General features: G+C 37.3%; 1 protein-coding gene across 3 annotated transcripts in view; it reads right to left on the bottom strand.

Annotated features, from left to right (window-relative positions):
• The window catches only part of STK39 (serine/threonine kinase 39), a 102548-nt gene that overhangs the window by 5982 nt on the left and 72267 nt on the right, over positions 1–24299 (bottom strand). For all 3 annotated transcript variants that reach the window (XM_074594035.1, XM_074594036.1, XM_074594034.1), the window contains exons 14-16: positions 18193–18245; positions 16153–16221; positions 447–511 (exon numbers count right to left, since the gene is read on the bottom strand). In XM_074594035.1, coding sequence (XP_074450136.1) covers positions 447–511; positions 16153–16221; positions 18193–18245 — 187 coding nt within the window. The remainder of the gene's footprint in view (positions 1–446; positions 512–16152; positions 16222–18192; positions 18246–24299) is intronic.

Genomic DNA, 24299 nt, shown 5'->3' with positions numbered 1-24299 from the left:
GTGGATGGTGAATTGAAAGAAGGTTGAAAGGAAGAACTAAGGAGAAGCAAGCAGTGGAGAGGGAGACCTGCATGCAAGAAAAATGGTGGCAGATGTTGGAAGAAACACGTTGGGATTGGAACAAGATGTTGATTAGCGAAGACACTTCAGCCAGGACAGAGCTGAGGGAGTCGGGGTGGAGAGGAGTTAACCTAATGACGACAGTTTTCTCTACTTTACTTGTTTTAACCTGCTTCCCCTGCACAGTTACGGAGCTGTGTGACTGTAAATATCTCTAATGTCTTGTCAAAACAGGGTTTAGGTTTATTCTCTCACACGTGGCAATTTCAATCATCTTCTCTCTCAACACATTTATTCAGCAAAATAGCTGCAAATGAGATAAAATCCAGTCTCTGTGTGAATACTGTGATAATTAGTTTGTTTCTTCCCTTCATGCTTTTACTTACCAACTTAAAAGTCAGTGTTTTCAAGGCCTTTGGATCATCTACTATCTTCTGTAAGTTAGCAGCAACTGTAAAATAAAGCATGAAAAAATATGATTTACAGAAATCGCATTCAATATGACATCAAGCCTCATATTGAATCTTCTGCTTAATTCTACACACATAGATGTCTTTAAATTACCACTTGAATCATTTAATCATTCTCTAGCTGTCATTTGAAAGTCACAGGGCAGCTGGGCTGCCATAAATCCTGCCTCCTTTCTTTTGCAGTCACTGGTACTTTGTGACTATGTGAACTGATTCTGGAGAAAAATCTGCCCGAACACCAAACGACCAAAAAACCCCGAACTACTAATTTTCAGTTTAGTCTTTTCCATAAACAATTAACAATCACAAATGCAAGTGCAAGGAAAATGGAAGAATCACACAGCCAAGGATAAGCTGACAGCTGTCATTATTTATGTTTCTATTATAGCCAGGGCCATCATCAGCGCAAGTTTCTAGGATAAAGCTGAGCTCACTCCCTAACTTCTCTTTCTCCTGACTTTACGTACATGCTTCTGTCCCTTTTTTGGGCTGGTATTAGTACCACACCGACTCTGGTGATCTGTTACAGCTCACTACTAAAAGAACAATGAGCAAAACTAAGAGTGATACAAAAGGAGCTGATCTTCAAACTACTCTCTCAGTAAGTGTGATCGAGATTTGTGATGTAACAGCAATAAACAGTTTAACTAGATCTACAGAGCATGAGTGTCCAGAGAAGGAAGCTGTATGCCATAACAGAAGTAGCAGGAAGGGAATAATTTACTCCTTGAAAACAGAAGAGGAGGCAGGAAAATAATAAACTCTTTTTCTATCAAAACATCGAAATCACACTTTTAATTGGTCTACTTTTTACAACGTTGCTACCGTTAATCATGACCAAAAAAATTGGTTGCTTTCAGCTTTGTACGTTTACTAAACTTGGTCCCCAGCTTTGCACAGCTAACTTAGACCCATTGAGAGCCTCTGTTCAAGACTGACTTATGAGCACAAGATGCCATCAACAGGACATCAGCATGAGAAAAAGACCTCACACTTGGCAAAGCTGTTTAGACAAGATTTTAAAAAGGAAATAAGCAGGTATAAAGTAGCAGACATTTCTTAGTTCACTGAGTAGGTAAGTACCATAAAGCAGAGAAGCAAGAAACCAGATGTTGTCCATAAATAATACTTTCGACAGACTTGATGAGGTGGAAGATACAGAGCACACGTTTCCATGTTGAATATCCTACTGCTACAAACTCAGGTTCCTACTTCCTCCATCTTCTAACATCACGATGATAAAATTTTCACTCCTACCGTGCCTGATCATGTATGATTTACTGTAGTAACAGAAATTTGCCTCATAGAGGGGAGTACAGTATTTGGCAAGGGAACTTAGAGAAGTAAGCAATTAGGGCAATCTACCACTGCTAAATGCAAATTAAATTTTTTTGTGTCTCATTTTCTTTATACCACTGAAATGGCACCAAGGTTTGTTTATACACCTGTAACAAGTTCGACAGGGGATGAAAGGGTGCTTGAATCTAAGAACAAGCCTTAAAAGCAAGAACAAGGTATGTTTTATAGAGTATGGTTTTTGGCAACAAAAAAGATTAACCTTCACAGTCAAATGAACTCAACTACAGGCACTAAAACAGAAAATCTTTCTGTTTTTAAAGCTTCATTATTCATAATCTTCTTTACTCTAGTCATTACAAACAGGTTTTTTTAATCATATGATTCACTTCCACAATCAATAAGTCAATTTTATTGCAATACCTCCTACCTGATAAAATACATACAAATACAGATAATGGTTTTCATTACAATTGATACTTAGAACTTCATTTGTAGGCAAAAAGGAGTGTTCAGACTCATAGCTCCTGAAGCCAGGATAGAACAGCTTCAATTTTTTATGTCTTAAAAATCCACAAAATAGGATCAGGCACTCAACAGCAGTTCTGGGTTATCCAAATCCCTGTAAAATGTCTTAAAAAAAAAATAAAAAAGAAAGAATAAGTTCTGCAGCTACTGTTAGCTGGCTTCGCTGAAATGGAGCCACAGTGCTGCAAAACCAAATAGGAGTTGAGTCCTAAATCCAAAGATTTCCAACTATTTCCAACTATTCACCTATTATAAAATGTTACAAAAAGATGAGCTTCAAATGCATGCCCGTCTTCAAGAAGGACGGCCTTTCATTTAATGCCTAGCAGGTGCAGAACAACTAAAGCAAGTCAGCATGCTGCCTGGTGATTTCACCTGAATGCAAAAACTTCCAGCTGTCTTTAGGCAAAGTTACTGGTAAAGTTACTATTTCTGCACTTGCAAACAGCAGCCCATTATCAGCAATTGTTTTAATGAACTATCATACAGCGGAAAGCAGCACTGAGGACTTCACAAGTAGTATCAAAATCTTAAAAAACCCTCACCATCCTGTTGATTCTTTACCAGGGAAGAAATTAAAATCTTCAAAGCCAAAATAGCAAAAGATAAACTAGCAATATATGTCAGTAGTTAATTCCAATGACTTTTTTTTGGTTAATTAAACACCATAACAGAAAGGAGTGATATTTTAGATGGATATCATTCTTCAAGAACTGCTTTTCAAAGACCAGTGCTTGTTAAAAGGCCACAGGGACACAGTTGTATTTGTTCACTTATCTTTACTTTTAATATAAACACAAACCAAAAACTTTTCCATATAAAATGCTAGAGAAACATCTGAAGCAAGCATATGAAATATGCTTTATTTTTGCTTCTCTGAGGGGCCATAACTAGAGTGGGACACGTTTAATCAAACAGAAGATTAGGAGGATTTAAGGGAGTAATGCCAGATGTTTTCAGGCTATGCATGAAAATGAGAAAGCAGACCTGCAAAGAGTCCATAACAGTACAATACAAGTTTACGTTAAAAATAGTCACACCTGCAGTTTCCTACAGAGAGATCTTTTAAATTTCAATTACATGCATTTAGCATTTTTCAAGTAAAATTAGCGTTTCACCTGTGACTTTTGGTACTGTGTTTTACATTTTCTGGTGTTTACAGAATGGCACTAAAAATGATTTTGCCAAAATAACGTCATTAATCCCATTTAATCAAGCCACCATGAACGCGAATCCCCCCAACGGCCTGCTCTTTCTGCAATATTTGAAAGTGAAAGTAATTAACGTCAACTAAGAAGCAAGTATGTGTGCGTAATTACCTAGCAAAACCATACAGTCCTTTTGGTATCTTTTTCATTTTTCTAACTCCTTGCTTTTGCTTGGTTAGGTCTTGTCCTTATTTAGACTGCAAGGCCAACTGTCTGAATTTGGATACCTAAGTCTGCGTTTCAGGAAGCTACTTAAAATATGGTTTGGTTGCATGGGGTATTTTTGTGGTTTTTTGTTTGTTTTTGTTGGTTTTTTTTTTTAGGGATGAGACAATCTTGATCCTTTTCACCTCAGTGCAAGCCAAAGGTTCTAGAACCTCAATAAGGACATAGCACTGGGTATGTCTCTCTCCACCTGAACACCTTGAAGATCTGGGCTCAACTGGTAACTGGAGTCTTCTGGGGCCTGATACAGTCAGCTAGGAAAAACAGCAGTATCCCATGAACTGCAGGTCTCCATGGCATCTCTAGTTTAGCTAACTTCCTTTAGAAATAGAGCCAGCAGCACAGGCAGCAGAAGCCATCCAAGCAGTTGAAAGTCCTTCCTGAAAGCCAGCCTGCAGTGCCTTCCAATTATTTCTCCAGAAAATTTGGGGGTCCCATCTTTACTACAGTAAAGACATCCTCAAAATTACAAGTACAACAAACTACTATAGAGTGGAATACTCATCCTACTTTAAATGCAATTAAGTTAAGCTATCAGTTGCATTAAATATAACTGACTTACCACTCTTAGGAATATGCTTCTGAAAATGTAGGACTATTATTAAACCTACACAGTTTTGACCACTAAGTATGCAAAGTCTCGTGAAAAAGAGAGAAATTCATGCCAGACCAGTAAACAGTGTTCTCACATACAAGCAGTTGCTGCTACTGTTCAGCCCTATTCAGAACTATCGAATGCATCAGGCAAGAAAGAAAAACAATTACTTTTAAGCAGAACTGTGTTAGGCTTTATTGATGAGCATCTCCCTCAACTACTAAATTTAGGCTCTTTTCATCAAGGAAAATGATTTACTGGGTCGAGACTCACCAACCCTCCTAGTACAGTTCAAATACAAAGTTTTTATTTGGCTTAAATAAAAAAAATAAGCTTGAAGTTTCTAAATGCAGATGAACCCAACCACAACTGCAAACACTAAGGAGGAAAACAACCATCCCACTCTCACCACCTCTCCCCCGCACTCCCAACCATTCTTCTATTGCAAATCAGTGAACAAAGTCCGTTTAATACAGTAATGCTCTCCCTCAAGTGAAAATGAGTTTCACATTAGGAGTTTCTAGAGAGGTAGGAATCGTTCTCTCCATTGATACTTAAACTGTTTGGAAAAGTGGAGAGCACTGTAAAATATATGTCTCTGGATTCTACTTTACACCTTATCACTAAGTTAAGTATACGACAGGTTCCTATTGACAAAGCCATTTTTCTTTGAAGTGCTCGGAAGTCATGCTGTAGATGTTATAGTCCTGAAATTCAGAGTAGATTAGTTTGCCTGCACGCAGCCCTAATTGACAATTTCAAATCCTCTTGGGAATTCACTGTTCCTACACGGCCTGGATATACTAGACTCGACTTCATTTTGCAGAGTGTTTTCTCAAGATGTTACGGCCATGCTCCTATAAAAGTCAGAAGAAGAAACATGAACAAGATAACTGCAAGAAAAAATTAAGTGGTGACGGAGAAACCTTTGCCAGCAGTAACCTCCACCAAATAGAATATACTTCAAATCATGCCTTGGAGAAAAAGCCCTCTTCAAATGTTAGCAGCAGTTAGCACAATAGGCTTTTTGTTGTTTACAACAATAAATGAGGTGCCATTCCGCTTTCTTCAGTAGGCTTCTGAAGGACATACAATCAACCTCTGTACTACAAATCATCCCAGGTTCTTTTGCAGGTTTTGCTCAGTGACAAATGGTTGTGCCACTCTGTCAAAGTAAGTGTCGGCACTTGTGGAACATGCAATACGGTAAAAAGTCAAACCCAACATATGAACATACACAATACAGACTGCTAATTGTAGATGTAATAAATAAAATAACCCCACGTAACTACAGTCCTCTAGCATGCATATTTATGTAGAATATTCTACAAATCACTCTTTGCCATATGACAGTTTTGGCCAACGACATCAGTTACAATTTTTAAATAAGTGATAAATATAATCTGAGGTAACAGAACAAAAAAGGCCACCTTCAAGATCGCAAAAAAATATCAGAGAATAACCATAATTTGAGCTGTCTCAAATAGCTGGTTTGTTCCTGTAATGTGACAGTACCGTGCCTGGTTATTTAAAATTCTTAACACAGCATGAATCCTAACCCTAATGACTTCTGAATAGGGAAAACTTCTGTAAAAGTTAAAATTAATGAGACAGTAAATAAAGCTACACGAAGTACAGTAGAACTATTTCCAGTACAATGCCGACCCAGCCAACTGAGCCGGAGCCATCTGGCATAAACACAGACACAAGCAGAATCTAAAGCTTGAGATGATATTTCTGGGGTGCTCTCAAAAGAATAATGATTCATCTGCTTTTCCACTTTGAAAAGGGTGGATGGGGAACCTCTAACAGTATGCTTAGGTTCAACAGTTTGCAAAGCAATTGCACATTGTAATCCTGAAATTCAGATATGAGGAAAGGGAAAACATTATTCAGGCACAAAATCACTGTCCAAAAAAACCCTGAAAAATTGTACGCTCCAAGAAAATGAAAAAATATTTTTAATAAGTGAAAAGTGAAATAATTTTTAGGTAGTCCACAACTCAGTCTGTAAGAAATAGCCACGTTCAACTGCTCCTTACTTCATCCATGGTATTACTGTTAGAGAGGCCAAACTCAAAGCTTCACAGATTTCTTGGCTTTCCTGCTGATTGTTTCAGATATTACCTCCTCCCCAATTGTAGGCAGTTATTTTGCCATTTTCATCTGGTACATGGAGTTCTACATAATTAACTGCCTTGGGAGTCTGCTGATTTGAGGATTAATGCTGTATTCTCCTGTATTCTCCGGGTCTTAGGAAGCAGGATGCCTGAATGACGGGGAATACTTTTCAATGGAATTATTCCTCCTGAAAATTCAGCTGTTGTTAGGGCTTTCCTCCAAAGGGCTGAATTTATTGTGCACGTTCTTGAGTTGGTTTCACATATTGCAAGAGGTTCATTGCAATATACATACATTCATATATATTTCATACTGCACAGCGGTTTCCATGCATTTGCAAATTCATAATAAAATCAAAACTAAATTTTAAACTCTAGCTAGCACTGGATTATAGTACTTTATGCAAACCATCAACGCAATCGACCTTTAGAACTTTTGGTAACAATTCCTCCAGATGTCTGACTTTCTTATTATTAACTAATATTATCTTAGAGCTCATGGACTGTCTGCATGAAAGAGTAAAAGGCTTTTAAAAGAGAGGTCAAAAAGGTCTTTTAAGTACAGCATGATTCCATTAGTTCACCCATTCAGGATGCTAGTCATAAAATCTCTTTTGTTTATGTTGCTTGAGAACAGTACCAAAAGAAGTATTAAAGCATTTTGAGATCTGTGACAGCTAACTAACGAGTGTTTATTGCTAGTGGACTGCAAGGAGTTAGACATGATTCTTTTCAGAAAGAAATAAGAGAGAACAGAAAGATCAACAGCAAGCCTGGCTTCTCTTCTGAGGAAGCTACTGGACACTTATAAGGGAGAAACATTAAAACCATTTAGAAATGTATTATTTATGAAGAGGCTGTCATTAGGAATTTATCAAAGAGAGATTAAGGCTCACAAATTTGTCTGAATTCTCAAAGTACATTGCTGAATCAGTAGATATAGATAAAGACAATGGAAACTATCTCCATTTCAACATTTGATACTTCAATATCCAACACCTTGATTTGCAGCCTCACGATCAGAAAACACGGCTCAAAGAGGACAGCTACAGGACAACAAAAGGCTAAAGCTGATCTCACTTGAAAGGAACACCGGGAGACTGAAAAAGGTCCCCCTACAGCATCCTTATGAACAGGACTACAATTTCACAGTGCAATTCCCACAGCTTAAAGTAATGATTAAAACCACTTGAGCCCTGTGGTTCATATGGGTTCTGAGCCCCAACATTGCAAACCCAGGAACGTGTGCTGTTTCATGTGAGTATAAAGTACCAGGAACGAGGAAGAACTGTAACAAATAAAACCATTCTCACCTCCCTAAGAATGGCCCAGGATACAGCAATAGTGAAGAAAGGAGGCAAGCAATACTTCAAATTATAACCCAAATACCTATAGGCACAGGTTGTACTATCCCTAGCGAGTACCAAAATCTGTGCTGATTTTACTTAGGTATGAATTCATTTACTCTATACAGACAACCAAAGCTTAGGCTAGTTCACGTCTTTTTAGACATTTTTAAGGACATTAACTAGTAGTTTGGCATCAGGGCATCTCATTCCAAAAAAGGAGGGGGGAGGAAAGTGAGACCAAAGCTTTAACAACCAACCAGTTATGCCGTTATTCAAGAGTAGAACAGGTGAAGGCATGGAAGAGACATCAGGGACACATATTCCTGATTGACCTCTACAGATAAATAAAGACCTTAAATATTTATCCTTGCTCAAACTGGGAAAAAAAAAGAAAGAGTTTATGGAATAATACAAGACCTCAAATGTCTTCACATTAAGATCCATTAACATGGGGTAGTAATACCCAGGGTTCACAGACAAAAACGGGAAAACAGAGGACAAAGTAATACACAAGATTTCATTTTTCTTTAGGTAGCTGATGGAAAAATTCCCACCCAACAGAAGCAGTATATTTTATGAAACAGGAGCACTGTATCAAAATGGAAAGTGAAATAAATTAGTGCTAGAAATCTTATTTCAGTTCTAATAACACATTACTAAACTCCCAAATTCTCAATTATTTAGCATGGATACCTGATCCCAAGGTAATGTTTACTTTCTACAATGTATGAGCAAAAAGCAAAAAAAAAACAAGGGAAAAAAACCTGAAATTGTGATAACCGTTTTTATTGATTAAATTAAAATAATATAACTGGCAAATTGTACCTTTTCCCAGAAACTTATGAAAAAAATAAAGATTGATACTTCAGATTGATTCCCCCCCCAGAGTGTGTGAAGAACACTTAACCACTGAACATTTTAAAAAAGTGTTATAAAAAGATAAGTAGAATATATTTGGATATTTAAATGCTTATCTATTTCAGAACTTGATTCTGTGTGTGTCTAATGGGGTAGATCATCCAGGAAGATGAGGAAGGAGTACGTACGGGTTTCACAATTTCCCCTCCATCTTGAGAAAAGCACTTTGATGATCCTGAGCGTTCTAAACCTCAGTCTAATCTCAAATGAACATTTAAAATAAAAATTTAGATCTGCTGCCCAACGTTGCTAGTAGGGATATTTAACAAGCCGGAGATATTACAGTAAATTGTCCTCATAAATTCTCTATACGAAAGAATGAGTCAGAGTACAAGGTTGAAAAAAATCGTTTGCCTGTGACTGAATGTGGAAAGCAAGCGCTAGCTTTCAGGCAAAGGTTTGACAACAGTTTGATAGTCATCAAGATGTTGAAGACAGCTCTAACAAATACCTTCATCATGCTGGATCAGAGCTGAAATGTAGGTCTATGCCAAAATAAGGCAGGTCACATTCTGCTATGCATATTATTACTTGGTAATCTCCCCTCCCCATCCGATCTTCACAACTCCTCCTGTCCCGAGTTCTGCTATGAATTATAGATATTGTTCTGACAAAACTATTAAGAAGATGAAATAGCAGCCAGGCTACTTCAATACCTTATATCTGAAACTTGAAACAAGGAAAAATATATTTAGAAAAGACTCCCTGATGTGCAGGAGTTAGGTTCTGAAATGGACTACCTCTGGTTTGAAGAGCCTCAATAAATCCTTATTTTGACATAGTAACCACTCGCAGAGAAGTGAATGCCAAGGAAACAAATAACAGCAACTAAATTACTATTGAAAAAAGGAACATTACTTACATTGCTGTCTTTGCAATTTCTGATTCAAATTTACAGTTGTCTTTTTTTTTAAACTAGAAAGGAAAGGTCTCAAAACTACAGTTCAGACCTATGAGGGCAGGGAACACACTTCAGGCCTAAGATTTTATCACCTACTGTTTCAGGCTAAACCCAAACTAATCCCACTAATAAACAGATGGATCTATTCCTCATTTACACAGTTAAGTAGGAACTAGTAGACTGTATGCTGAAAAAAACCAAACCAAACCCCCTGTCTCTGAAGGCCAATCCACCTTTTTTTTGTCTTCCCCTTAAAGTAACTTAAAATTATTATTTACTTGACCATGGCTATAAGGTTAGCACATTTACTACGATACATGAACAAACGTATATGTGTGGAGAATAATTTGCACACTTGGAGAATTTCGTACATCACGTATTTATAGTTCTGCCACAACAACCATTACAGCAGCAGTGATCATCCACCTAACATAATATTGTTTTTTTACCTTTGAACCTTTTTACGTTTCCATCACACTGAAAATTCAGCAAGGTGGGAACTTGCATGAAACCAGCCAGTTTCACACAATATACTTTCTCAGGTGCACCTTTTACGTACAACACATATAGCTAAAATAACTTTGAAGGCACAATTAGATGCAAAGCTTGATTACCTGCGGGTGTACCTCAAGCTTCCAGAACTCCCGGCAGTCTAGTCATTATGAGTCACCCTTCAATGCATTAGCTCTAAATGAGCCAGATGTGTTGAAATATTTAAGTCCTGAGTTAAACCCTGGGGATTTTAGAGATATTCTCCGATCTGTAATGCATGAGCATATCTTGCTAAAGAGATACGGAGTTATGAGCACATGTTGAAGGCACAAGAGTTTCTACAAAACACTTTAAAGTACAGCCAGGTTTTCATTAAATCTATAAGTTTCCTTTCTGGATAATACATTAAAAAGTGAACATACAGTATATAGTCTATCGTTTGAAATTAATTGCTATGGTCTCTAAAGGCATTTTCTCATTAGAAAGTTTATGGGTACGTTGAGCTTTGGAGCATATAAAAAACATGATACACTGTTGAGGTTTGGGCCACACTGGCCACTGAAATGAACGACAGATGCCATCCCCCACCACTCCTTCAGGGAGGTAGTGAGGGGAGGAGGGAGACAGAGACTTATTAGTTTAAAAGAAAACTAAACTGCTTTAATGAAAATATTAATAGAATAATAGAAATTAATGACATATATACTACATACACAAAACCATATGAAGCTCCCAGGATGATGATCACATCGCTGTCAGGCACTGGGAAAGTCCCACACTGGGCTCAGCGACAGACGGGAACTGGATTCCAGAATGCACATCTCAGGATCAAAGGCAGACAGAGTCATCCTCGGATGCCGGTTATTGAATAAAGAGGCTGACCCTTGGATCCCTCAGTTTTGAGCATGATGCAGATGGGGCGGAACACACTGTTGGTCAGTTTTGGGTCACCTGCCCTGTCCGCTCCTAACCGCAGGTGCGACCCCTCTACGCTTTTCCACTTCTGACCCTCCAGTGGGGCACGTAACACAGTTAGCTGACCTTGGTTGTTATAGCAATAAATATAAGCACGAGCTTCTCTGCATACCATTCCTAGGTATCAATTATAAACAAGGCCTTGTCACTCTGGAAGCGGACAGTGTCTGAAAAATATGCTGTTAATTTCAGAGAGTTCAGTTAGTTAGGAGAGGCTGAGCTGAAAAGTAAGATTACTGAAAAGAAAATTGGTTCTGTTTTACCTCAAACCAGGACATACACTTAACTAAAAATTCAGTTATTTCACTCAGTATAAACCACAAGAATAAACAGACACAAAACCCCCCAAAACTTCTAACAAATTCCTTACAAAAAAAATAATCAGTGCATCTCAAAACATGAGCGATAGTAAATGACACACCTATGCTGCCTTCAAATGGTAGTGCTATCCGAGTCATCTACCCATAGCAACATTACTGCTCTTTGAGGACAGAAAGTAATGCAGTATGTTTTCTACTTGTGCAGCGCTATCGGATTTTCTGATTACAGTAAGATGCTAAGCTGAAGTTGAACAAAAGGCATCATTTCATTCACTTTCAAAGATGATTAATCTAACAAAACAGGAAAGTAAACTAGGTATAAGCAAATGCAGAGCAAACCCAAGGAAAGGAAAAGGATATTCACTGTGGCATGCTGTGGCTTTTTTATGAAATGGATTATCAGTACTACTATGAGTTAAGATGCTGTTGTTACAGACAGTATACAACAAACTGGGCTTCTGCATTTTCATCTTTCCATTTTAGAATGAAAGTACCTTCAGCATCAGTGGACGTGATACTGTAAGACAATCAGCTGTTTCAATTTCTAATGCTTTAATACTGTGATTAATTGTGTACCACACACATTAATTACTGTTTAACATTCCTTGAAATAAAATAATTCTGGATTTGGTGAAATACATGTTCTCTGCGCTCACGGCCAAATAACCAATCAACAGCCATGGTTTGTTTTTTTTTTTTTTTAATTCTAGATGCCAATTTAAGTCCTTTCTATTTACCACAGTAACTGCAACAAATAAAAAAAGCTGTTTTCCCCCTCCAAAAAAAAAAGATAAAAAAAAAAGATAAATCCAATCCAACAACCCCAAAACCCTTAGTCAAACTATTATGGCACCTACTGTATTCACACTTCTAAGAAAATTTTCAAGATGTTGATGAAAAAGCTTGCTACTTTCAAAATATGATCTCATTTCAAAATACAATCTATTGGGTTTTCAGCTGGTTCTTCTAAAGACTTTAGACCTTTCAGCAGGAAGCTTTTCTTTTGACTGACTAAAAGCTGCTCCTTGCATTGCTAAGTGGATAATTGGGTCTGGTTCCAACACCAGAGAGATACACATTTACCAGTAGTTAATGTCTGGTGTATTTAGAAATGAAGGTCCATCTTCCATGGTGCTCAAAGTATTCATGGATACTTTTTGACAAAAATATCCAAAATAAAGGTACATTAATATAGTGAATGTAGCACATTTCTTGATGGCATGGGTAGCAAGGCTTAAATAAATACAGTTTATTTAGCAAGGCTTAAATAAAAACAGTTCAGGAAGGGAAGTTTGGTTGTTTTTTTTTTTTAACATACTCCAATTTAATAACTGTAGATACACGTTTATGTTCTGAAATTCATGCAAGGCTTCTAGAAAATTAACTATAGCCTAAGGCTTCACTGAAATTATATGCCATTGTACATACCAGTGAACAGGATTGCAACTATGTGATCTTCAACAGAACTGACTGTTGATATGATTTGAGTTTCCTTTTTGGTATCAAAAATATAATAAAGCATTACCAGATGAATGTTTACTAGCTAATATACGTATATTGCATATGCACACAAAGATATATTTAATCTCAAAATATATTTTGAAAATATTCCAGATCTTTCATATGATTTAACATAGCTGTTTCAGCACTGTAGGATAATACCTCATCAGCTAGATAGATACCAGTGCCTACATATAAGCTCCAAGACTCATTCCCCTCTGCAAACGCAAACTCTACTCTGCTCTTAAATGAAATTCTCTGCACCGATTCCCTTGATCTAGGGACCTCCTTTGAAACAATACTACGGTCAATAAGAACAGAAACCAGTCAATCGTAGCCAGAACTGAACATGCAAGATGGGATTTTTGCTTCTCTGCAGAACAGGTAGCTGAACTTATTGCCTATCAGAATGGAAATCTTCCTGGGAAGCCTGTGTTAAGTGAAGCAAATCCAGCAAGATTCAAAAGGTGAAGAGTTTTGATGCTTAGCAGCAAATTCTATAAAACTTACACGTCAGCTGGTCCCTACTAACAGCTTCAGCTCACGTATGCCACAGCTGTACTTTTCACAACAGCTTTTGCTGACTTCTATTCAAGCGTCCTTTCAGACACTGTTACACCAAGAAATTGTTGAGTTCAACATAAGCACGGGTATTTTCACCTTTCTGTTTTCTCCCAGCCTCTACACATTCCAACATCCATTAAAAGAAACTAAAGGAACAACTTTTATGAGACTCAGAACTTGGTTTTCATTCATGTTATAGAAGCTGAATTTCTGCATGCTTCAGCTGAACAGTGAAAGGTAATTTATCAGCTGCTTTCAATCTGGAAGCTAATGGAATCAGTTCTTACGGGCAAGTTTAACCAAGCTCTTCTATACTACTCCTCTCTTCCTATATAGGAAGATTTTAAACCTTTTGATTTCAAGTGAACAAGGTGGCAAAATCATTTTACACAGAAAATTAGTTTTGTAAGCAGATTTACATTTTCAGCACCGTCTGCTCTCTTATATGACCTATTGCTTTAAACTAAGGGACTGAAATATTTCTTAGGACTGCACTGCTACAGTGAAATTCTGAAATTTGTGATAATCTGCTTGCATGCAAGTTGTTTCATTCCATGCCCATACAACATTTTGCCGGTTTTCTCAAAGGAAATCACAAACATTTTCTAACTTAAGTCCAACTTTAACTTCTTTTTAATTAAAAGTGAAATTGCATTTAGCAAGACTTTTCTTTCAGTAAAACATGAACACCAAAGTAATTTCTTAGGAAGATAACAATGTTCAAACACATTTGAAAGTGTGAACAACATCACAGGTGAAGCAAACAGAAAAGTGAAAATTATAGTACAAAATCATGCAAGAATTTGTGCCTGTGGAACCTGAGGTAAGTTACAACATCACAGAAAAGTGAATGTATAAACTGATTATAATTAATGAAATTAGTTTTACGTTGAATGCTTTCAATTATATACAAGAAATTTCATTTCCTTACTTTTTTTTAACGCCACAATAAAAAGATAAACAGGAAGGAATAGAAAGGACCATCATTATAGTGCTAAAAAATCCAAGTCTGATGAAATTCAAAACAGGAACTAAGCAAGGAAATAAACTTGTATTATTAACTAGACAGTGTCTCTAACCAAGCCTGCTAGGGAAATTAAATATTTGTGCTTCTTCAAGGACCAAAGTCCCATCACTAAAGCCATGAGGGATATCTATCTTCATTTGCCTTTCCCCTATCTCTCCCCCTGAAAGATGATAACAAATCCTATTCATGGTGGCCATTTCCATAAAAATACTGGCACTTTACATTGGAAGAGCGAAGAAGGGAAAAGGGGTCTCACTGGGTCCCAGCAGGACTTGCACTGCAGCATTGCCATCTGACTTCTGTGCGACACTGAGTGCCAGCTGACCGCCCAGGCAGGTGGGATAGCCAACAGATAACAATTCTTCTCTTAGCCAGACAAAAATATTTATTTATTATCTCTAAATGAACTAAAGTATCTCATAGGAATGAAAATTCTAAGAAAAACATCATCAGCAGTATAGCAATGACATTTTTCATACTGGGTATTAAAAAGGCAACAACCTAAGGCCAAGCTATCCCTCTCCCCTGAACCCTTATTTAGAGGAGGTTCGCAGATGGTACAGGCTAGCAGGCACAGCCCGTACCATCTGCGAACCTCCTCTAAATACGTTTTCTTTAGAAATTAAAATAAAAGCATAGGTAGAGCTTTTGTTTCTTCTGTCAGATAGAATCAACCTGTATTCTGAACATACGACAGCAAAAGGTATTGTTGCCTCTCTGAAATACTTTAGCTACCCTACAAACGCACTAAGAATTATTTAGATAATCTTCCAGGCAAGTCATATGAATTTACGCATTTACAAAACACTCTCCATATCATTGAGTTTGGTAATGATATCTGCACCAATTGATATGAACTTCTTTGCCAGCACGACAAAGATTGATTTGCTCGTATTCCTCAAGTCAGTTCTCACACCTTTAGCATCTGCTAGCCCCCCTCTGATTTTGGTAACTATGTATCTACTGGTCTTGCGCAACCAGAAGAGAAGGAACTGCAGGGAAATAAGCACTTGAAAATTAATCATCTTTGCCAGGCACTGAATTCCATTTTAAAAAAAAAAAAAAAATTACAAAAAAAATTTACTGAAGCACAGAATAGGAAAATAGAGAAATATCTTTCAGCCAGGAGTATCATCAGCCAGAAGACATTTCTAATTATCTTTTTTTTACCGTGCAATTGATACCTCTAGGTGCAATTTCCACAGATCCTGAACTCTGGCTTGCTTCTACTTCCATGAACCCAAGCAGAATACTTACTAACTTCCAAGCTGCCAAAGCACACTTTGCAAGCTCCTACTGAAAAATCATTTTATTGTTAAACAAAAAAATTAAGTTAGCACAAAAATTATCAATCACTGAATTGTAAATAATCCTTCAGGAGATCTATATTATATCATCCTCTCAAACCACTAAAGAGTTCTGACTTCCAAAAGCAATCTTTGGACTAGTATCAAAATTGGGTTGTTGATTGAACTATCCATACATGAAAGCAAAATTAGGACAAAAAGGATTTTATGAAAACCAGCATTAGAGAAAACATTTTTCACATCCATTTAACACAAACTTGTCACAAGAGCGTAATTGCAAACAAAAATGTAATTTACCTATAACTACATCGTGGCCATCAACCAGGCCTGCAGAGAACAGCTCCTGAGAAACGCCATCTGCTGTGTCTGTCCAAAAGGTGAAATGAATAAGCATGAGAGCCCACAAAAACAACAAAAAGTATCAGTCATCCAATGCAATTCAGTAAAAATATATTTTAGTTCCAAAACACCCATGGAGGCAGGCTTGAATTCAAAATTATCTTCAATTAGGAGGAAAAAAGATAATTAACTTATCAGCCTCTGCACAGCAAATCACATGAGGTGATGATTTCGTTCATTGCAAACCCCCTACAGACCTTTCCTGGCCACCAGCACTTCTCCTCTATTACCTAACTACGTACTCCTACACAATTTTTAAGTTCAGTATCTTCACAACCAAAAAAAGAAACTATGTTTTGGTGTGGTTTTCACTGTTTTCTTGATGGTCTCCATTGTTCTGCGTATCTAGATAGAGATGTGCTACATAGCCTTTCTTGTTTATTACCAGTGGGGCAACAGGTTACATGAATAGTCATTATTTTGAGCTTTAGGCTTAAAATAGCTTTTAAGCACTGTGACCCAGGAAATTCAGAGCTTTGGATCAATTTTGCATGAATTGCTATACCCGAATGGGTACAGTTCCTAAGTCCCTGTGACTACTACTTGCTCATGGATAAAGACTTCAGAAGGCTTAGAGGTAAGTAGGAGGAAACAGCAGGAACAAGCATAAATTCCAGCTAAGTCTCAACTGTAATATGGTCTCAACCCAAATATCTGCGTGGAGCGCGTGCTTTGAGGCAGTTACACAGTTGCATCATTTCCTCAAGAAAAACACAGAGCTGAAAAACAATATAGCTACGCTAGCCACAATTTCTGGAGAGCTCTGAAGATAAGAATCATAGCTGCCTTCTGGCTGCCTCAGTGACTGACTACTAGGAACAGTCCTGGTCTATTCTGGCCAAGTCAGAATTCTCAAATGGCTTACGTAACTGCTTAGAGAGTATTTAAGGAATTCTTTTGATGAGTGGCTACACCAGGATGCTATGTGCCCAATTAAGTAAGAGATCTCTTTTGTTATTACCCATTGCCAAAATCAATGAGAAATGCAGGTAGACAACAGAGAGTATATCTGTGCACAGAACCACTGCACATGAAAGAGACTATGATTTAGAGGAAAAGAGACACTTCTTCCAATCTGGATTAATTTTTAGGTGGAAGCTCTTTGAAGGTAATTCTAAATATATCTCAGAACTCAGTATTCACTATATGAAATGTGTTCATAGTTCAAAGGGGGGCATGCTCTAGTGGCGGAGAATGTAGGGTTTTTTTGTGTGCGTATGTTTGGAGTCGATGATCTCAAAGGTCCTTTCCAACCATGAAGATTCTATGATTCTTACTCAACATATCAGCCTCCTGTGCTTTTTATCCCAGTAACACTTGGTCTTATTCAAACAAAAGTAAATTTTACGAGTTCTTATAACTCGCAGCACTGGAAAGCCAATACAGTCCTACAAACATGCAGTAGAGTTTTAAGTTTCAATGACAGAATTTCTTTCTGGTGATGATACCAAATCTAGAAATGCAACTCAACTTTCAGTGAAGTCAGCATTTGAAAAAATGGTGTGCACTTCATATTTGTTAACAGATCATCTTTTATTATAAAGGGGAAAGAAACTCAAATATTGCCACCATCACCACATACACCCTTATAGCTACTATATTCTGTTTCCTATGATGTTTTCCAAATGCGAAAGTGGAAATTATAAATCCCTAAATATTGCTATGCAAGATCTTATATGCCACATAGATCATTTCAACAAGACAAGAAATTTATAAAGTATACTGGGGATCAAGTCTTCTAATATATACTATGCATTATGCAAACTTGCCACTAGAATTTACATACATCTGCTATTCTTGTTCAAGTGAAGTTCAATATAAAGCTCTACACAGTAGGAAACATTTCAGAGAGATAGTTTGTATTATCTATAAGCAGTAATCAATTTCTGAAATACCTTTTTGCGCAATAAAAGAATAATTCAATTGAAGGAGCCTTACCTCTACCTGGAGTAAACTCAAACCGTATGTCATTAAGTTCTTTCCTGGAGTTCCTGAAAAACATTCAGTGTATACATTAAAATGTAATGAACAACACAACAGAACAAAACAACTATTCAGTTCCTACACCCAAAGAATACCTATGGCATTGACAACAGCATTTTTGTAGTGTGGATTTCCTCAACTTCAAAAACACTGCTCTCCCAAAGTGCCAAGACTGGAGAGACTCCGCCACATTTTCATGGCAGTATTTTTGGGAAAACTAACAGAAAGATGTGCTTAAGCTGAAGAGCGCCTTGGGTAACCTAAAGGACCAAAATAAGGTCCTCTGATAAATATTTTCCTTTTCAAGTTCAAAAGACAGTCCACCATACCTACTCTACTAGTTCAACATAGTCTGAATCGTATGCGTTACCCCTTCTCCTCTAAGAGTAACAAAATACTGACTTGGACTTAAAGATCCCTAACTGAGATCACATACATACAGGGATGCCCGTTTAAGAGACAAAGTATCTAGCAAACATTAAATGCTGAAAAGCAGTGTTTGATGCACAGTGTTTACACATCTCTTTTGAAATGAGTAGCTCTTTCACTGACCACCATCGCCTCCGCAGTGAGGTTCTATCTGCACGTACAATAAGCAGCAGTATGAAAGCCAAAGGTCTTCTGCCTTCCTGTTTGACACGAAGTGCTTTAACCAGTTCAGCGTATGACACAGTCATAAGGGACTTAATACTTATGTTAAAGAACTCTTTTATAGTCTCATACTGTGCTCCAAAACTCCATTCCTTGCATGTTTCCAGCTTCTGTTTTAGTTAATAATTTCTACCATCAGTAAAACATTAACCTCTTTGCAAAATAGATGTCCATCTCATTTTCGGAAACAGCAAGCCGACTGAGCACAGGGATGAACTTAATTGCTGTAGCACACACTTTTTCCAATGAATAGCTCAATCCACTTGAAAAGCTAATAGCAACAGAATGTGTTTTGCAGTCCATTATTCTTCTCCTCAGCAAGGAAACTGTATGCAAGCTCATATTTCAGTGTACCAGGCCATGAAGTCTTGCTGTGGGAAAACTAAATCCAACAGGCAGGCATATTCAGCTGTGACTTACAGCTATTATCACTTGCTAAATACTTACAAAAATATTACAGCCACACGCAGGAACGCAAAACCCAAACTGATCGGCAACACAGACAAAAGCAAGATATCAAACCCTGAAAAATAAGTATGCCATGTGCAGTGCTTAAAATGAAAAGTATTCATTTACTGAATACACTGAATGCTTCAAAGCTGAAAAAGTTTCAGGTTCCCAAAATTCTACTCTAAATAAAAAAAAAAAAACAACTATAGGAGTTGCAGATCACTAGTACAAAGCCGCAGATAACACAGGTAGCCAGATACAGCTTTAGGAGGCTCATTTCTTTCTGTTGTAGAAATCTGCAGCCACTATATGGAATATTGCACAGTCTGTTTTTATTCAACAGAGAATTAGTATCAATCTCAGTTCTTCCCCGCCCCTTAGAAAAACCTGGATGGCTTTCTGTTAAAAGAAAAAAAAAACCCAAACATATGACCCATCTCTGAGTTCTCTTTTGACAATCCACTTCCTTTTGCTGAAATTTATTATATCTAATAAGCTTGTTAAAAGTGCCGCTTTCCAAAAATAGGGAAGTTGCAAAGAAATTTAGCATCCTTCTTATATAAGATATATTTTGACTGAATGTGGAATGCAGCTCAGACTTAGATACTCATTTCCTGCACACATTTTTGAAGAAGCAAATTGAAGGAATAAAAACTTTATCTCACACCTTTGCAGAGGTAAAACAGAAAGTTTTGCTTATTAGCAGCTATACCGAATTGCTCCAGCCTGCACATCTTTTTCCACAGAGGCCAACACTAAAACCAGCTGAAAAGTAATTCTGTAGATTTTGCACTCTTAAGAGTCACCTATCTAGAAACTAATACATTAGGCTCTCAGATTATATCATTCCACAGACCTCCCATAAGTAGAACATCCACCATACAAAAAGGCACTAAGTAATTTTGAACTCCCATGAAAATTAACCAGCTTCCTAACAGACTGATAGAGCTATGTGAAAGACCAGCTGTTCCTAATGCAGCCTCTTTCCTTGAGCAGGATGCAAATGGGGCGTATTTTACTTTGTCTCCAAATTGCAGAATGTCCCAAATAGAAAGCTAATGGGTCCAATCTGTTTATTTAAGTCAAGGTGAAAAATCAAGGAAGGTTGATATGTATTCAGCCATCCAACTCTGCTATCTGGAATTGTCACACTGAACTATTTTGAACTTAGGACACTGCTGCTTTCTCTTAAATGGTACACTACTATTCGGAAAAGCAAAACAAAGGAAGTTTGGCAAGATTAATTTGCTAGAAGCCTGTAAGTGCTTTTGCTTATGTTTCCATTACCTTCCAGACGTTTATTGATTTCCATAAATTATTTATTCCACTATATAGTCCACCAAGTAGAAGACGCACTCGAATTCTCCCCTAAAAGCTGTTCATGCTCTTCTCCAGTCTTCAGACACTTCCCTGGTTCTAGTTAGTGTCACTGTTACTGCACATTAGAGTTTGCTAGTTCCCTTGATAACTTGGTGACAACTGTTTGGACTTGCTGATTTATTTGTAGGCAGTTTCCAAGCAGCGTTTCATTTGTTCCACTGGAGTCCTCTTTTTACTTACATCCATTACATTCCTATCATGCAGTACCACACACAGACTTTATTTCTGCTAAATAGAAATAGGATTTGAAGAAAGGCACTTAGTATCTCTGTGATTAATAATTTTATCTTCTTCATCATTTCTTAATGATCCCTAGTTTCTCTAATGTGTTTGTGAAAAAGTTATTTCTATTTTAAAATGCAAACTCAGACCTTTTTTCCATCTCTTATAATACCTCTTATTTGCTTCTTGCTCGGTGCCATTACAGACTAATAGACCTTGATTATCATGGATAAAAACAGCCCATCTCTTCTAAAAAGTAGTAAATTTTAAATATGTTTGTGCATTTTAGCACACTGAAGTTTATTTATTTCCTGCAGGTTGCTTTTCATTATGCTGTCACCTCCAACAGGAGGAATTCCGCGGAACTGCACTGAATAAGGGTGACACCAAAGCACGCCATGCTAAGACATTTTGGCAGCCATCTTTCTCGCAAAGTAATTTCAGAATTTAAAACTTTATACTTTATGAAAGCATATTTTGCAAATCTCTATTATTACTTTGTTTTTATCAGGACCACCTGATGTGCACACTAAGATTGCTAGATCTGCTTTTCTAGGCAATAATGCTTCCTCAAAGAAACAGAAAAAGCACATGGGCCAACTTCATCACCTAGCCCCCCGCCTATAAACTCAGGCCATCCTGTCATTAGGATATGAAACAAAGATGCTCTGTTTTGAAGGAAATGATTTGCAGAACAATGCTGGTATTTACAAAAATCAGGATTAGAGAATAAACAAATTATGCAGCTGTTCAGACTGACATGGTTCTACTGAAAAAATCCACAGACATGAAAGAGATTTCAGGCATTCACATTTAAAGACAAAGCCTTTCAAATAATTATCTAATGATAGCGTAATTCCTGCTATAGTCAAATTAACTATGTTCCACGCTCTTGATAAAAGATCTACATTGTTGACTTAAAATAGGAAATCATGTTTGTGCAGTGATGCAAGTGTAAATTGGAGACATTAAATGTCATTATTTCTTTTGTCCTTAAATGCAGAATGTCTATCATGTAAGTGAGATTCAAGAAAATTAGATGACTTGGAATTAAACTTAAAGTCTGAATCATGCTAGGAGAGCTTGATTATGTATCAAGCTTCAAGCTTTCATTCTTTTTTACTACTACTTTTCTTTTTTTCCACAAATTTATCCACCACTCCCTATGCAGAGTTACCTGAAACATCAGCTTCCATTTCCCCCAAGCTTCAGCATCTTCCATATAGCCCTCAGGGAGAGTCTGTATTGCTGAATGAGATGCAGAGATGCATCTTACCGTAGCTAAGTAACATTATATTCTTCCTTCCCAAAATAAAAAAAAAGAAAAAAAAATCTCAAATAAGGCAAGCTGGAAGAAGGGTGCGTGCGTGTGTGTGTGTGTGTGTGTAAGAACGCACAGGTTTTATCTCTGCATCACTTGCTGAATTTTCAGACTTGAGCTATTTGATCATCATGCGTGGTTTACAAAGACCGATATACGGAGCTGAGTGTCCAAAAACACAGGTGATAACAGAATGGTAATCAACAAAACTGACTTGTACAGAGAACATGTACATCACATGGAATCTGCATAATTTATGGCTTTTGATTAGTTACAGCAGAAGCAAGATTCCCTATTTTTTTCATTCTCTTATTTGAGGTGAAATCAGAAACCATGCATTACAGGCACTGCCCCATCATCACCAGACACATCACTATGTCACGTCGACAGCAAGCACTGTCTAGTCTATACTACAGGCACGCCAGACATCCATGCTTTCAATCATTGGTAACTTCTGCTGGCATTTCACAAATACATCCTCTTTCATGAAACTATTTATTTTCTTAATCAAATGCTATTTTTTAATGCAACTGTTTAATCATCCTTTCCCATCCCTACAACCGAAAACCAATCCAAAAATCCTAGTTCTCATCATCTCCATTCTTTTCCACTTGCATACGTGATCTTAACCTACCTAAAAGTATGTTGCTCTATGCTAACGTTATCCATCTTGCATGCTAACAATTCTTTTCATTGGTATATGATTTTTCTGTATTATGGTTATCCAGCCCTAACAAGGCATAGGCATATTCTCTATTTCTATGGAGTGATGAGTGGAAGCAGCAAAAGACACAGCTTTCCTGGAGCAACGAGTTCACTCTTATTAGCCCATTTCCTTACCACTGAACATATTTTAACAGACTCCAGCATACAGATGCTGCAGCTCTGGTCTAGGGCACATTCTACCTTCTCTTTCACTTATTTTTCCATATTTCTGCATGATTAAAATTAAATATATATATGTATGAAAGATAGATAGATAGTAATAGAGCTATATATCTTCTATCTATATAAGATAGATATCTACATATACCTACATATATATCTACATAGATAGGAGGAGGAAGATGTATCTATATATATGGATTTTCCTTCTTTCATCCTCTTTTTACTGAGGACGTTCAACCTCCAGTTGAACATGGAGGACATTCCCAGTCAATAAGTGAAAACATTTAAAAAAAAAAAAAAACAACACAACAAAACAAAACAAAACCAACAAAAAAAACTAAAACCAAAAAAGCCCAAAACAAACAAAACAAAACACCACCCACCCCCAGCCCCCTCCCCCCAAAAAAAAACCCCAACAACCAAACAACATACCACCAATCCAAAAGCTACGCTTTATGGTATGGTCAACAAAATACAAGCTCTGATGAGGCAAGGGTCCTTGGTTTGCCCATGTGGGGAGGTAGTCAAGAAGCACCATTTTTAAAGAACAGGTTGCCTGGTAAAAGGGGCACCTGCACCTTCAGGGCCTGACCAGCATTGAGGAGGGCCATGGTCCAATTAACCAAATCATAAGACAGCATTCTCAGAAGACAGACACAAGACTTATTTCTTCCATCCACTTTTCAGATCATGACTTGTTGTAACTCAGCAACAGAACTGATCTACACGTTAAAAAAATGTGCATCGAGTATGTGCTCCCTAAAATGGAAAAGTTTGTCAATGGGTAGTTTTGTCAAACCCTAACAAGTCTGGATAGTGGAAGAGACAGCAGCAGAATATGTATTCTTCTCTGGAACCAGAAATAAAGTAGTCTTCAACTGAAACTGTAAAAACGTTATAATAAATGCCACCATAACACACGCTTCACCAGCCAGCCTTTCCTCTCCCCATACTCCTACTAGCCCTACTCGCACAAGAACAGAATTTCAGGGACTAGTGACACTGGCCAAGTCTAAAAGTCAGTGTGCTTTAACAAAATACACGCACTGAAAATAAACATCACATTTATCACACCTGTACAAAATTTAGGTCTCACAGATGCTCCTCCCCTCCAAAATTTGAACTACATTGAAACTACCATGGAAAAAAA

Source organism: Larus michahellis, chromosome 7, assembly GCF_964199755.1.
Source record: "Larus michahellis chromosome 7, bLarMic1.1, whole genome shotgun sequence".
In the NCBI taxonomy this organism is placed as follows: domain Eukaryota; kingdom Metazoa; phylum Chordata; class Aves; order Charadriiformes; family Laridae; genus Larus; species Larus michahellis.
The sequence above is the reverse complement of the archived record's forward strand: the minus strand, read 5'-3'. Positions and strand labels throughout refer to the sequence as shown.